This window comes from Sorex araneus, chromosome 1, assembly GCF_027595985.1.
Source record: "Sorex araneus isolate mSorAra2 chromosome 1, mSorAra2.pri, whole genome shotgun sequence".
In the NCBI taxonomy this organism is placed as follows: Eukaryota; Metazoa; Chordata; class Mammalia; order Eulipotyphla; family Soricidae; genus Sorex; species Sorex araneus.
In genome coordinates, this window is record NC_073302.1 from 99174729 (window position 1) to 99191115 (window position 16387).

At 46.6% G+C, this 16387-nt stretch overlaps 1 protein-coding gene across 4 annotated transcripts in view; it reads right to left on the reverse strand.

The window, feature by feature from the left end:
* SH3RF3 (SH3 domain containing ring finger 3) overlaps positions 1-16387 on the reverse strand; it is a 482862-nt gene that overhangs the window by 16281 nt on the left and 450194 nt on the right. For 2 of the 4 annotated variants that reach the window (XM_055141381.1, XM_055141367.1), the window contains 2 exons: positions 15738-16072; positions 6983-9793 (listed from right to left, as the gene is read on the reverse strand). In XM_055141381.1, coding sequence (XP_054997356.1) covers positions 9625-9793; positions 15738-16072 — 504 coding nt within the window. In that variant the 3' untranslated portion in view covers positions 6983-9624. Of the gene's footprint in view, positions 1-6982; positions 9794-15737; positions 16073-16387 lie in introns of those variants that run through there. The other 2 variants (XM_055141374.1, XM_055141388.1) reach the window with 2 other exon arrangements.

Here is a 16387-nt window from a genome sequence, read left to right on the forward strand (position 1 = left end):
ATTTCAGTATGTCATTACACATTTTTTTCTCCTGTACTCTTTCATATGAGAGATCTGTTGTATTCTTAGGTTATTTCCCTTATATTTAAAGTTTCTCTGTTTCTCTTTGGATTTTGCCATTTTGATTACTATAAGTATTAGTGCTGTTTAGGTTTATTTTGCTTGGTACTGATTGGGCCTCTTGAATCTGAACATCATCCTTCCTCCAGTGAGTGGGAAAGTTCTCAGCTATGATCTCTCTCTCTCTCCCACCACTTCTTCTTGCCCTTTCCTGTTTTCCTACTAGTATTACTATAATTAAGAGATTATTCCTTTTGCTGTTGTCCATTAAGTACCTTCCATTATCTTCCATTCTAGTGTTTCTCTTTTGTTTTTCAATTCCCTCTCCATGATGTATTTTGTCTTCCAGTTTATGCATATGATTCTTTGCCTCTGCAATTCTGCTACTATGACTACTATTGTGTTCTTTAATTCTTCCCATTTATTTTGTATGGAATCTGTCATCCTCTGAATCAGTTATTCTTTGAGTTGGTTGAATTTATTTTCTAGTGATTTCTTTATTTCATTGGCCAGTGCTTTCTTTATTTTGGTTGCCAACTTAGGGAGTGTTGATTTCAGGTTTTTATTGATCAGCCTCAAGAGTTTTAATGAGCTTGAGGATTTGCCTGGGTTTCTATCTCTGTCTGACATGGCAGCTGGGTTCCTTGGTTTCCTAGTTAGCTTCCCAATTGTGCTTGAGTTTTATGTGGGTTAATGTTGAGGTTTAGATTCTTAGTTACTTAAGAACTGCAATGTTCAGTAGTTTATAATAGAGGGCTAGGGCTATTGATGATACCTCTGTTGTTCAGATTATTTCCTTTATCATGTAGTTCTATTAGATGATGACAATGGGGTTTTAAATTAGTTACTCCATTTAGTTGACTATGACTATATAAGGTCAGTTAAGTATGTATCTTGCATCATCTGGCTTCACTATGAAGTGTTATAATAATCTTGTGCAAATGATAACACGTCCATGAGATTTTGGATTCTGAGAACTAGAGCTGATGTCAAACAGGGAAACTCTCTTATCTGGGGCTATGGTCGGAGATAAGGGAGACCTCAGGTCTGGGTCTGAGGTTTTCTTTCTGGACCTTGGTCATGGTGAGAGGGAATGGGCCGGTGGAATCCCAGTGCCCTTGAGCCCCCTTCAGCATACTTTTCCTTTAGATTTTAGCAAGCAATTGAGTTACTGATTTTGAAATTATTATCTGGGAGTTAGAGAAATATTTTGCCCTTGAATTTGTTCCAGGGCTATTGTCATTTACGTTAATATAGATGTTTTCCTCCGCTTTATATTTTCTGGGACTACAACTACCTTTACAGGTTGTAGAAACCCCGAGTCGGGTGTCTGGGAAGTCGCTGTGTTTTTGGAGTGTCTAGGGACACTTTCTAATGTTAGAGTGCTAGAATTCTGGCAGTTGGGACAAGTGTGCCTTCTTAGAGATTCCAGCCTCCCCAAGTCCCATGTTAGACATGTGGGTATGAGATAATTCCAATATGGAACAGGAAGTGTGTACCATGTTGTTGATTGCTCTTGTCATCTGCATATTGTTTTTACCATAGCTGTTGGTTCTCAGTGCTGGCAAGGAGAATCAGCAGTAAGCAAGTAAGCCTCATCCTAGCCACAATCAGGGAGAAAGCACAACCTTGTCTCTAGGTATGAAGGCTATGTCTACTCCCATCCTCAGAGACTCTTGAATTTAAATTTAGATTGGTGCATTGATTCGGAGCCACAGATGGAGCTAACATTGCCATCACGGGCCACTGAGTGCTGTTGGATTTTTATTAAGGCTGCTTACTTAGCATGTTGAACAACCCAAGCTGCTTATGACAGGCTGCGTGCTGACAGCTACCTCAAGGCAAAGTCATTAATGTGATCCTGGTTAAATGTTATCTCTAGACTCAGATGAAAAATGTTTATTGCTCTGACATTGTGGGCTCTGCATTATGGCTGTTTCTGGCCAATTGAAGTCAAAGACCTGGGCAAGACGCTGTATGTGCAAAGGAGCAGCTATGAGGGGAAGGACCATGAGACAGAAGAGAAGAGGCCATTTAAAAGGTGAAGATTCATCTGTGAATAGACAATCTCAGACTGTCCAGGGCCCAGGAGACAGGGGAGCATGGCCTTATTCTTCCTCCACACCCCAGGTCCCCAGGGCACCCAAGCCTAGACTTCACACATAGTAACAAACTGCAGGAAGAGCTGAGCTGCAGACACCCATCAGTTTCATGGTGAGAGGAGGTTGAAATTGGGGGAAAAATAGTTCTGTAATATCATAACCTAGCAGAAGGATGTTGTAGGGATTAACATTTTTCTAACTCTAGCAGGAAGAGCCAAGGACAGAGCAGCCCAAGGGTACCTTGCACACCTGAGGTCTGTTGGTAGAGAGAGGAAAGGTGTGGTGGATGGCAGGCTGTCCACCTCGGGAAATGGCTCCTGGAACCTGTACCTTCCTGTAGCTCTCCACCTGGTCTTGACAGAATGTCCAGTTGTAACAGGACCATGGGGTCTCTGCCCTTTACACTGGGGGTGGGTCAGAGTTGTCTACAAGACTGAATTCATGGAATTGGGGAAGTGTAAGTGGGAGTTATGGGTGGTCTACACACTAGAGACACATTATCTTACTGTCCTGGTCTGTGTCCAAATGTTAAAGCCCCGGGCTGCATCAGAGCCTGTTTGTTGAGTTCGTATTCAACAGCTTGGAGCTACACTAGGAAGGGCAACCTCCCTAACCAGACTCTGAATCATCAGACTCAGGAGAGTCTGCCCAATACATGGGTTCTTGGGGGAACTTACTTGATCTTGAATCTGACCTTGAAATGGAGTTTGTTCCAAACAAACATCAGAGAACTGAGATGAGTATAGAAGTGGAATCTGCCCCCTTCCTGAGTAGTGTATTAACCCATTTCCCTTCCTTGCTCCTGGTGGAGAGAGCTTTTTGACCCCAGGCTACAGAGTTCTTGAGGACAAAAAGGATATTTGCTTTTCTAGGACTTGTGCATGTGTTACCAGGTGGGCATTGAGTGCCCTGTAGAGGTGAAAAGGAGAGAGCCAGGCTGTGACAAGTGATGCATGTGAAGCCAACCACCTGTGCCCCAGAGCCTCTGAAGCTACATTCTGCCTCTGTCTCTTTTTTCTACCATGTGATACTACTGTAAATTCTCACATCATGTAAGAGTGCAGGAAAGATAGGGAAGTGTGTGTGTGTGTGTGTGTGTGTGTGTGTGTGTGTGTGTGTGCATGCGCGCCCATGTGTGTATGACAAATGGATTCTATGTACTGGAATGGGCTGCTATCTAAGTATCCTAGTACAGTAACTCCTGGGGACATGAATTAAAGCCCTGTAATTTGGGGGACACTTCTTATAGAAAGGAAAGTGTGTCTGTCAACTACATGGGTACCCTTGCATATGCAACTTTCAGATGTATACTTGCTAAATTGGCTCACTTCCCTAACAAGGATGAACATATGATAATGGTTCAGGGCCCTGTAGTACCAAGACCTGTGGGAATAAGTTATATTCTCTTCACTTCAGACCTGTGTTCATGGCTCAACATTGATGAACCTTGGCTCTACCAGAGCCAGCATGTAGATATGTGCTAGCTCTCAGTCCTGGGTTCTTCAGCACCATCACCTATAAATCTGTATTATGCCACTGAAGGTGGTTAGTACACACAGCAGAGCAAGTGCCAACTGCTGGATTGAGGGTATTAGGATTTCTGCTGCTTTCAAGAAAACCTAAAATTGGAATTCAGCAGTCCTACCTCTCATTTAACTGAGAGCTCATTTAATTCAGAGCTGAATATATTGCACTAAAGGTTCTAGGCTAGAGGAGCTGGTTGGTGCTCGCCTTGCATGTGACCAACCTGGGTTTGATGCCCCTCACCTCCAGTCCCACCAGGTATGGTTGCTAAGTGTAGAGCCAAGAGGAAGCCCTGAGCACAGCCGGCTGTGGCCCAAACCCTTCTCCCCCTAACAATTTAATTTAAAAATCTTTTAAAAAAAATCTAGGCTAAAACGTTTTTATGTAGAAGGCACTAAGATTATAGTGGCAAAGGACAAAACAAACCTTATTCGAAACACTCATTCATAGATGTTTAAAAGTATACAACATTAAAAGTAGAGAGAAAACCTTTTTAAAAAGAATTCATAGGAATGGTTGTTTCTGGGAGAGGAAATGGTGAAAGGAATACTGACTATTGGGGAGGGATTTGCAAGGAAGGGTTCTGTATTCATGAGTCTTATAGGCATGTTCAGACTTTCTTTTGCTTTATATATGCATTTTAGTTAACATGGCTATAAAATAAGTCCAAATGCATTATATTTTAAAAAGTAATATTAGTAAACATTTTCTATTTAATTTTTAGTTTTTAGGAAGAACTGTCTTCTGGGAGTCTATTAATCCATATCTTGGAGCAAGATGTGTCCTGCACTTGGTCACTGAACTGGTGAAGAGAGAAGAGGAAGGGCAAAGGGAATGACTTTGACAGTAGCTCAGCTAGAAGACAGTCTAGATTATAACTATAGGTCTAGATGTGTACTTCTGTGTACCCATGCTTATTGTGGACAAGGTTCATTGATTACTTTGCAACATCTAAGCTTTTAGATGTCCCTAGGTGACAATGTATGATAAAAAGTAAAACTTAGGGGCTGGAGCAATAGCACAGTGCATAAGGTGTTTGCCTTGCACATGGTCAACCCGGGTTCGAATCCCAGCATCCTATATGGTCCCCTGAGCACTGCCAGAAGTAATTCCTGAGTGCAGAGCCAGGACTAACCCCTGTGCAAAAAAAAAGTAGAACTTAGTGAATTAACCCAGTTTGTATGAGCTTCTGGGACATAATCTTGTTAAACCATCTCTGGGTAATAAAACACCAAGTCTTGTTTCTGGGGTTGGCAGCACAGAGAGAATGACTTGCAGGGGAAGGGGCTGTCCTGGTCATACTAGAGGTTGCTGGTTGGTTTGATGCATCTCTGGCTGTGTGCAGGAACAGTGTCGGTACTTCATTAGCACTAGGCTTCCTTACTAACGTTTTACAAGAATGAGTGGATAATTCTCTTAGAAGCTTATACTTTGTTACTGGGTTGCTTTATCTCTTTTTCACGTGAACATTACAGAGAATGCAGTATTTTAATTGTAACTATGCCGATATCTTTATCTAGAGGTCTTGCTGCCATTTTTGTCTTTTAAGAAATTTTCATTGCCAAGAAAGGTTGGATTAAATGTTTTCCTTCCAGTTGGTGTGTGTATTTTTATTTACCAAATACTCGATAGCTTTGGAACTTTGAAATGGCAAATATTCATGGTATATAAAAATGCATGATACATAAACATATAATCTTAATAACATAATTTGTTGTGTAGGTAAACAGGAACTAGAAGGACATGTCAGACATAGTTGTGTGTAATTGTGTATGACTATTCTTTGCTTTGCTTTCTATTTCTTATTCACATGTTAACTTCCAAAAAATAAAAAAAATTTTAAAAACCTGAAAAAAAGGATAATATTTCACTACCCTCATAAATCATCACCAATCACTTCATCAAAAAAGGTGATTGGGGTTACACCACAAGGAATGACTTCAGGATAGGGGTGATAGTGTTTTTTGAACACATCTCATAAACAACACTTTGAATTGTCGTAGCCTCTGTATTTGACAACCCAGCTTTGGCCTCTTCCCCTTCTAAAAGACACACTGAGGTGGGAGCCTGGGGCAGGCATTCATGGAGTGGGCTCCTGGGACACGACCCCACATGAACTCTTTCCCAGACTAGCCCATTCTGTGAAGCCGAGTGTGTGTAGACTTCACGGCTGCTCTAGTGGTCGGCATATGGTTCAGGTCCCAGAGTGACTCCCCGTGGGCAGTGTTCCACCTGCACATCCACACACAGGCATGGGGGAGACAGAGGATGGGTAAGTGGGGGACTGCTGCCCAGCCGGAGTGAAGCGAAGAAGTCCTGCCTCTCTGTGAGCTTAGACTCAGAGTGTGAGAATCTGGTCACTGGGATGTCACATGGCCCCAGGCCTGGAGCAGGAGATGCCTTTTTTCCCCACTGCCTGCCCGACAGATGGATGCACTGGTGCCAGATGCCCTTTCCTGAATCTAATGAGCACTGTCTCTGGGCCTCTTTCCACTTCGATACATTGCTTCTGTCGAGAGGTGTCGTTGAACTTTAGTTCGGGGCCTGATGACCCACTGTGCTGGTACCGAGGTGACTCTCTGAACCTCCTCGAGTCAGGGCTGCTCACTCAGTAAGAGAGGAGATGAACAGCACATGTGGCCTTCCCCACTCACAGCCCACACTTAATCCATCATGATATTTCTTTTCATTTTTTTATAGCAAAACAAAATGCTTCTTTGCTAAACTTCCATGTCAAGGAAAGATAGAATTACTAAAGAATATGGGGTTTGGGACTGGTGTGATAGTACCACAGGTAGGGTGTTTGTTCTGCATGCTGTTGACCTGGGTTTGATATCTGGCACCACAGGTGATCTGATCCTTGCCAGGAGTGATCCCTGCATGGCAATGGGTGTGGCAACAAACCAAAACAAGGAAATGTGGGCTTTTGGACTCTGGAGATATTCAAAGATTTGAGTCCAAACCTGGAGAAGCAGGAGTAGCCCCATCATTTTAAGGTGTGACATGCCCAGTGGTGGACGGGCAGCGACAAGGCTGTGGGAATGCCAGTCTGGAGTGGTGGGAGCTGGGCAAGTGAGCAGTGCCATGAGAGGAGGAGCATGAACGTCCCCTCTCCTCCCTGCCAGAGACCCCCCCAGCTCAACTTGCACTGCCAGCGTGTGCTGACTGACATAGTGAGGGTTGCAGAGGCAGGTGGTCAGGGCAGGGAGATGAGGATGGCGCACACTGACTGTTCTGCTCTTTCAGCCTTGTCCCCACCCTGCTGATACTCCCACTGAGACCAAAGACCATTTCATGTTCATGTTCACTTTTATTTAGACTCAGAAACACAGACATCATACTTTGTCATCACTGTCAATTCTTTCAAAGTTGCACACTGACATTTGTGTATAACACGTGTGTGTATGTGTGTGTGCGTGTGGTGTGAATTGTGCAAAGTACAAACAATTGTCCAGCCACTCCCCAAGAGTGGGAGACTGAAGCCTGGCAGTCCCGTGGCTAGTTCCCTGTCTCCAGCCTGTGTCTGAGCCACCCTTATCATCTATGTCCACTGTCTTCCCTCAGGGTAGCAGTGGGCTTTACCGGGTTCTTCAAAGTCACCTCGGCCACCAAATGCCACCGTACAACCAAGACATTCAAGTCACTGGGCCAGTATAGACTACAGGGTTTTAGCTATAGTGTTTCATCTTAGTCAACAAAATGATTTTATCCTTTGAGGCAAGAGAGCCTGAATAGGGTCTAATTCTGCTCCTGCTAGTTGATGGGTTAAATGGTCACAAAGGATGGTGGGTCTGTGTCTGAAAATCTCAGCTATGAGCTCAGGCTGGTCAGTATCTGCCCTCTGAAACTTGCGGGGCCTATGGCATCTCCGTGTCTCAAGGAAATAGCAGTGACACTGGGAACACATCAGGTTGCCTCTGGTGAACCAAGGCCTGGCGTCACACCTGGCTGCAAGCCACACTTTCTGCGGGTATGTGTGTGTGTGTGGTGGGGGTGGGGGTGGGGGGAGTTTCATCAGCCCTGCTGCTGGCCTCACCCACATCATTAGGGCTGGTCAATAATTCCTAGTTACCCAGAGTTCTGTAGAGCATGTTGTAAGAGGCAAGTAGATCTAAATATACTGTTGCCTAGTAACTGCCTTAATTTGAAAAAAAGAGAGAGAGAGAGAGAGAGAGGGAGATTTTCCTTTTTCTCTGAGAAATTCCATTTAATTCTGGCTTTGTTGGAGAAAAACACTTCTCAGCTTCTCAGTCTAATGTTTATGTTAATGTTAATGTTTGCAGGGTCTTGGTGATGACATGGTTTTAAAGGCACATAAATTTGTGCATGGTAGGCAACTAATTTGGTGACCCTTGGCAAATGGGTATCTCCTAGAACTGTATAAGGAAAAAGTCCTTAAATATGTTAAGACTATCATCTTCTGGAGAGGAAAGGAGTTGTCTTTAAGTACCGTCCTGTCACTGTACTGTACTGTCACACTGTAATGTGAAGCAGCAGCAAACAGCCAAGCCACATTCCAAAGGGGAACCGCTCGGTGGGTTTGAGGCATCATGCCAGTAGAGGGCAGGGCCGTCTCGGCTCTGTGGCATTCTAACAACCAGACAGGCCTGTGTCATCAGAAGAGTTTATTCCTCTATACTCGGCTGGTGAGAAACTCGGAGCAGGGTTCTGATCTGCACTGTCAATGTGTTTTCTTGAGGCTGTGCTTCCTGACGGGCTCCAGGGAACCTGGTGTGGAGCTCAGGAGAGGTTCTGCGGGTCTCACCTCAAGAAGATCCCATTTACCAGAGCTGTATGCCCCTCGACACACACCCTTCCCCACCAGCCCTGCCTCCTGCACCTGTTCTTGCTGCAACTTCTGCCTCCTAACTCAGCTCCCACTGCCTGCTGGGCAGGTGGATTAAAACAAAAAGCCTTCACAAGGTAGTAAACCCCACCGGCTAGGAACTGTGCTTTTTCAGAGAAAACAGCTTTGTTTTGATGATGCTAATTTGCTAATGAAGTTGTCATGCCCTCTACTGTAACACATGGGACAGTCCCCTGCCTGGCTGAGCGCCACATCCATGTGCTTTTTTTACTGATCCACAAGAGGCAGTTCTAGTGGCCTTTCCTTGAAATGCTCTAGTCCTGATTAATAGTTACCTCTGTCTAGGCAGAACCAGGGCCTTTGGTCAGGTTTATAGGAAGTGGCCTTTTCTAAGCCCCCTGACCCTGGGGTGTCTCCCTGCTGAGTGCCGTTGTGAGCTCTCCAGACACATCACGGTAAATACAGAAGTCTGCCTGCTGATGTCTCTTCAGTTTTTCTTTCAATTCAAACAAATCATTACTAATTTTACAAAAAGGCAGCACCAGATGTATGAAAAATAGGCAATGTAGGACCTATTTGGAATATATAAAGTCTACAACTTTGCATTAAAAAGATGCTGTAGGAAAGAAGCCATGTGAACAGACTGGCAGGAGTGGTGCTGAAGAGACTGAGAGGAAGCCACGCCCAGTCCCTCTGCTCAGGCCCATCAGTGTGCTGCTGGCCTACAAAGACCCTTTGCCAGGGACAACCTTGCCGAGAATCTAGGTGGTGGGTGACTGAGGTATATAGAGGTGATGGAGCACAGGGGGACCTCAGGCAAGCACGGGTCATTGCTTGAATGCTGTGGCCCTGCCCCTGCCCACGCCATGCCCTTACAGGGCTGCCAGCAGGCTGGGCACAGCAGGTCACAGCAGAGTCTAGTGGTGTGAGCTTCTTCCCCTTCAAGAATGTGTCTTTAGATGGCACGGAGGGAGACATGTGCCGGAGAGCACCCTGGAGCAACTCTTGATTGGCTTTGAGGGAAAGGCACGGCTGCCTCCATACCCTGGAGCTCCTTCCCATCCAGACATGCCCTGTCCCTGCACCTGGAGACTCTCGGAGAGGCCCAGGCGTGGATGTGGCGAGCGTGCGTCAGAAGCTCTCCACGAAGCTGCCCGGGAAGAGACCTGTGCGGCCAGTGCGCTGCAGGGTGCCCTCGTACCAGCCGTCCTCTCTCTTCTTGTGCACAAAGACTATGTCCCCTTCCTTCAGCTCAATTTCTGCCTCGCTCTGGGGTGGGTAGGAGACCACCACACGGTACCTGCAGGGAAACAGAACAGTGAGCTCACTCGCATGCAGGCCTGCAGCCACGGCCAGCCTCCTTCCCTGCCACGTGGGTTGGGGCTGCCTCTTTGTTTTTGTCCTCATCCTAGCTTCAGGGACCTGGGCCCATTGTCCTCCGCTCCAGAAGTGCTACAAGAAGAGCACTCAGGAGACTGGCCTCTGTGCTGTGTGAGGATGCTGTGTGAGGATTCCTGATCAAAAACTGGGGAGAAGAAATGAACAGAAGCTTCTTCAAAGAAGAAATACAAATGGCCAAAAGTCATGTGAACAAACACTCTCCATCACTCCCTGATAATCATCAGGGAGATGGAAATCAGAACAACAATAAGATACCATTTCATACCACAGAGACTGGCACACATCCAAAAGAACATGAACAACCAGTGCTGCCGCAGATGTGGGGAGAAAGGGACTCTCCTTCACTGTTGGTGGGAATGCCAACTGGTCCGACCTCTTTGGAAAATAATACAGTCATGCTCCAAAAACTAGAAATTGAGCTTCCATATGACCCAATAGTACCAAGTCTGAAAACATGCTACTGGGGTGCAAAATCACAACAGAAATGCCATCTTCTATCTTCATTGCAGCACCATTCAAAACAGCCAGAATCTGGAAAGAACCCGAGTGCCCGAGAACAGATGACTGGTTAAAGAAACTATGGTATATCTACACGATGGAAAACTGTGCAGCAGTTAGAAAATTAAGTCATAAAATTTAAGTCATGAAAATTAAGTCATGAAATTTGCTGATTGGATGGACATGGAGAGTATCATGCTGAGTAAAATGAGTCAGAAGAAGAGGGACAGACATAGAATTATTATATATTCTTATAATATATAAAGAAATGTATTATAAGACTAATACCCAAGGATAGTAGACGCCCGGACCAGGTAGATTGGTCCCTGGGTGAAAGCCTGCCTTAGGTTCTGGAGGAGAGGGCAGTTAGGCAGTTAGGATAGAGAAGAAATCACCATGACAAAGATAGCTGGAAATGATCGCTCTGGATAAGAACTGCATGCTGAATGTAACAAACATGATAACCTCTCAGTATCTGTATTGCAAACCATAATGTCCAAAAGGAGGAGAGAGAGAGAGAGAGAGAGAGAGAGAGAGAGAGAGAGAGAGAAGAGAGGAGGAAAGTGCCTGCCATAGCAGCAGGCTGAGGGTGGAAGGTGGCAGGAGATAAACTGGGAATATTGGTGGTGGGAAATGTACACTGATGGAGGAATTGGTGATGGAACACTGTATAACTGAAACCTAATCACAAATAGCTTTCTAAATGTGTATCTCACAGTAATTCAATTAAAAATTAGAAAATGTATTTATAATAAAAATCAATCAAACAGCACCAAAGGTAGATGTGTGCAGGCCCTTTGCTGGCTATGTGCTCAGTGCCCCCTTACCTCACGGGAAAGTTTCTGGGCCCACAGCTCCACCTTGCTCTCTCCTGAGACCCTCGGGGATGGATACCCAGGGACATGTGAGTCCCCGTCTCTACCTGGGCCTGGTACCCTTCGCCATCACTGTGGATCAGGCCTGTATGAGGATGGAAAGGATGGCTCCCAATGGGCTTAGAGAACCAGAAGCTTCCGAGAAAGCCTGCTCCTGACTGCGGGCAGATCCTGGGGTGGCCAGAGTGGCTGCGCTCACCCCCAAGCCTCCGGCTGGAAGATGCTCTGGGCCTGGAGGCTAAGAGTGTTGAGCAGGTCAGACTGGCCAGCCTGACAATCACGCTCTGCTCTCTCCTGCCCACCCCCTTGGGTCCACTTCACCCTCTGCTCAGCGACCACACCAGTGATATCTTGCAGATGATGGCTCTGTTCCTCCAACATAAGCCCATCTAAGACGCCTCCACATTCCTTTCACTCTGAGCAGGCCTGTTCTCCTCCAGCTACCCTTGCAGCTCCTCCTCTCTGCCCACAGCCTCTGTGAAGGGCACAGAGGCAGCAGGAGGGAACAGCCAGCACAGGCGCTTGTGCAGGAGAGGGGCCAAAGCAGTGGGTAAGGGAGTCTCTGGGGCTGCCTGGAAAGCGGAGATGGTGGCTGGTGAGCGCTGCACAGGGCCAGAGACTGCTCCTGCAGGACAAAGCAGGGGGTGGCCGAGGCTCTGTCAGACCAAAGTTGCTCTCTCAGATCCCAGCAGAGAGTTCTGGGACCCACTTCTGGGGCCCCAGACCCAGAGGCCACATTAGAATCTTGCTTCAGTCAGGCTAATGCCCCTTTTGCTGGTGACTAGAGCTGCAGGGCATGCCAGAACAAGGAGAGAGAGGGCAGCCTGTGGTGTGGCCATCTGTCCCACTGCCCAGCGGCTGGCAGTCAGCTCTCACACCTGCCTGGCCCGGGGCCGGGTTCTTCTCCTACAATCTCCAGTGTGACAGCCATGCTGGATGGGCGTCCGCTTGGTGAAGTCCTCACTCAGGGATCTGATCTCTCCTTCTGAAGAGACTGCAGGGGCCTGGCAGAGAGGAAGCGCCCAGACTAGGGGGTCCATCGCGTGGTGCCCTTTCCTACCTGGCAGCATGGGCACTATAGTCCTGGCCCAAGCTGCATGGGCAGGACCCTTCTCAAGGTTCTGGAAGGTCTGGGCCAGGCTTCCTGTCAATCTCATGATCTGAAATTCATCACACAGGTATCCTGCAGCTGCCATTCCCAGTCCACACGTGCATCCCTGACTTCATACACTGTGGTCTTTAAGAAACAGGGTTATGGGGCTAGTGCAGGAATAGAGCATTTGCCTGCATGACACCTGTCCTGACTAAATCTTTGGCACCTTCTCTGGTCCCTCAGCAGCTATGGGATTCCGCAAAGTACCACCAGGCATGGCCCAAAAGCCAAAACAAAACAAACATAACAAACAAACAAGACTCCCTCCCCAGATAGAAAGAAACCCAGCTATTGAGAAACAAAAGCTAATTCCAAGTTAACATGTTTCAAAATGTGTCCACAGGGTTCAAGACCCCTTATTTGATTCTCAGCCTCCCTTCCAAGTTAGAGACTGAACCTACTGATGATGACACCATGGGAATTGGATAGAGAACTAAGGGTTTTCGATAATTTCCAGCAGCTGTACTGTTGTAGAGAATTGGTGGAAGAGTGAAAACACAAGAATGACTGTCCTTCCGGCCTCCCCGCTCACAGTGTCTGGGTCGGGACTTGGTATCACGATAGGCACGTGGAAGGTTCAATTCTGCGTGGGGAGCTCACAGTCCCTCTTTCTTAGGCAGCTAAAGGTCGGGGCAAAGGGAGGAAGCTCCTGGACTATGTCAGCAGCACTCAGGGTCTGCTCTGGGGGGGGGGGAGCGCGCAGGGCCTGCAAATCTCTAGGGACCTCAGAAGCAACAAGGATGGAGGTCAGACAGATTCCACTGTTGCCTCTAACATCAGATGATGTTCAGGGGTGGGAAGCGAAGAAAGACTCAGCATGTGGAGAGTGACTGCTTTGCACTTCTGGGGAGAACCGCTAGCCAGGGGGACACAGCTCAGCTGCACTCAGTGGCGCCCGTCAGTTCAGCACACAGCTAGGCTGCACCCAGCGACATCCATAGTCTTGCACAAACTGCACCTGCTGTGGTCCCATGAAACTGGGGTGCTGGGCCTCAGAGGCCAGGAGTGTGCTTGAGGCCTTCTCCGCCCTCTCTGCCTCCCTTCAGACATGCCTGCTTTGTTTCCCCTCCAGGGAAACAGCTTAACTTAGGATTTCTTAGACTATGAACACAAGGGTTGGCTTTTTCTCCAACTATAGACATAAGGCAAATAGTGGGTATAAAAATATAATCTGTTAAGAAAAAAGTAATTTCTAAGCAATTAGAGACTTTATAGGCCCAGATGGATACTTGGTGGTAATGAGCATGAGGTAAGCATTCAGCACTTTTGTCGAGTGTGTGCGTGTGTGTGTGTATGTGTGTGTGTGTGTGTGTGTGTGTGTGTGTAAAGTGAGAGAGTGAGAGAGACAAAACTCTCTGTATGTGGTGTGGTTATCTGAATGGTGTGTAGAATGTGTGTAATGTACTATGGGTGGTATGCTTGTATGTGTACTGAATGAGTGTTGTGTTGTACTTTTTTTCTTTTGGGCCACTTACAGGCAGTGGTTAAAGATAATTCTAGCACAGTTTTTGGCACATATGTGCATCTGTGGTGCTGATCATGAACTCTGTCCCCCTCATATGAAGCATGCAAGCACTCCAGCCCTTTGAGCCTGCTTTCCACCCTGTGTTTGGGTCTTGCATGTGTGTGTGTGATGTCTGAGTTATGTGTCTGTGTGATGTGTGTCGTGGTGTGTGTGTATGTGGAATACGTGTATGCACATGCATGGTATGATACATGTGGTATGAATCCAGTCTGTGGGGAAAGGATTTCAGTGCACAAGATCTTGTTGCTCTTTGGCGGGATATGCCAGCTACAGAACAGCAAGTGGTGACTGCCAGACTCAGAAGGAGCGAGGGAAGTCATTGCAGGGAAATGAACATCAAAGGTATCTTGGCTTTTTGTAGATTAGGTCACTACATGAGATGGTTGCTGACTATGAAGCCACAGAATGAGGCGATTTGGACTTCAGATTCAATCCTGCCTCCAAGCTATGCTGTTCATCAGCTACATAAACTACCCAAGTACTCAGTCTCTTCCTATACCGCAGTTACACACCAGGAGTTCATAGGATGGGTCAATGAAATGAGGCATTTAGCGTTGGAGAACTGTCAGCAGAAGTTGAACTGCAGCAAATCTCTGGGTGTTTAGGGCCAGAGCCTAGACCATTTGTTGTATGGTTTGAAATCACTCAGCCAGACATTTAATAAAGGCCATGATTCTAAAGGAAGCTATGAATATGGTTCACATTCTGACTCTGTCAGAAGCTGATCCCTGCAGGCCATGTGGTCCTTCCCGTGTTCCTGCCATGGATTTGTTTAGAGCAGGGGTTGGTAGGGGGCTAATATATGTATTCTGAGATGGTTAGATTTTTAAATAGTTGAAAAAGAAATGAAAAGAAGAAAAATATTTTATGGCACAAGAAAATGGTATGAAATCCAGATGTAGGAGTTCTTATGGACAGCCCTCGAGTGTCACAGCACTCTGCAGCCCTGGATGGCACTCCTTGCCTCTAGGGCAGAGCTGAGCAGCTATGGCTGGGCTCTTGGGACAGGGCATCTGCAATGTTAACATCTGTCCCTGAGCAGAGATGAGACCTTCTAACCACTGGACTCTCCTTAGACCCATCGAGTTGGTGTCAGCTTTAGCAGATGTGTGGGACCTCATGGCTTCCTACACGTGATTGACAAGAGTTCAGGTGGAAGGCATTCCAGGGCTGTTTTTTGTTTTTCTTTTTTTATGGAGAATATTCCCTTATCTCAGTTTAGGCAGTGAGAATTCTGAGAAGGAAGCACTTCTCTGCTGCTAACTATCCATGTCCCTTCCCTGCAGAGTGTGGCCAAGTCTTCACTGGGCCTTCAAAGTGTCAGTAACTCAAAAGCCCACCCCCGGGAAGTGTCCACCTCTGATACTGGCAAAGTTAGGGTCTCAATGGCTGGACCCTGAACTGGGAAATGCTTTGCTCAACTAGGAAATTGATAATTTGGACTTTATAAAACAACAGATACCAGCAATTTCATATGGTCTCCTCCAATAGTTTGATTATACACCCTTTAAGCCAGTTTTAGGGCAGCACAAAAAATTCTGGACAACCCACTCCAGGACACAGGCAAATATATCCTGTCATTTCACATGGCCTCTGTTCTGACACATTTAAAAACCCAAAGCTCAGGACCTCACAGACTCATAATATGAACTGTGCTGCCCTTTATTCTCAAACTCATGTTATCTTACACTGGGAAGTGACGAGTGGCATCCTCCGAGAATCTCCCCTGACCCCACTCCCCAGAAGTGTCTTCAGACCTTAGAAAAAACCCATGAGTCAGTCTCCTCCTCACCTTTCCCTGGAAAGCAGTTTGGGTTCGGGGCGAAGAGCAACCATGGACAGAGGCGCTTGCCTGGTAGGAGAGGAAGAGAAGTTCAGATCCAAGGAGCCGGCCTTTCTGTGCAGGGGCTCCAGCCCCATGGCACCCTGCATCTCACTCTCAATGGGGCAGGACCCTGCCCTGCCATGCATGAATAGTGAAGACACATCCGGCCCCGCTGCGCCTTGGAGAGAGACATCCACGGCCAGCTGGGGGTCCTGGGTCGGAGAGATGGAAGGAGGGGAGCGTGATTTCTTCTTGGTGGATGCCCCAGCCAGAAGTTTCAATAGTCCACTCTTCTTCTCTTTCTGGAGAAAACACAAGATGGAAATCAAATGGGTTAATGCTCCTAAATAGCTTTACTGTTTGTGAAGGGATAAAGTCTGATCCTACTTGGAAATTTTAGACATAATTCATAAATTTTTCTAGAAGAAAATAAAACTAACATTTTTCCAATTATTATTTTCCTTCTTTACCTCAAACCTGGCATAAATGTCTCAAATAGATCCAAAGGCCTCTTACATTCATCACAAGAAATAATGAGACCTGCCTGGATCTGCCCTGAGTAGCTTAAGCCCTGCCTTAGTGGCATCCCATTAGGCTATCTTTGCCCTGCTCCAGGC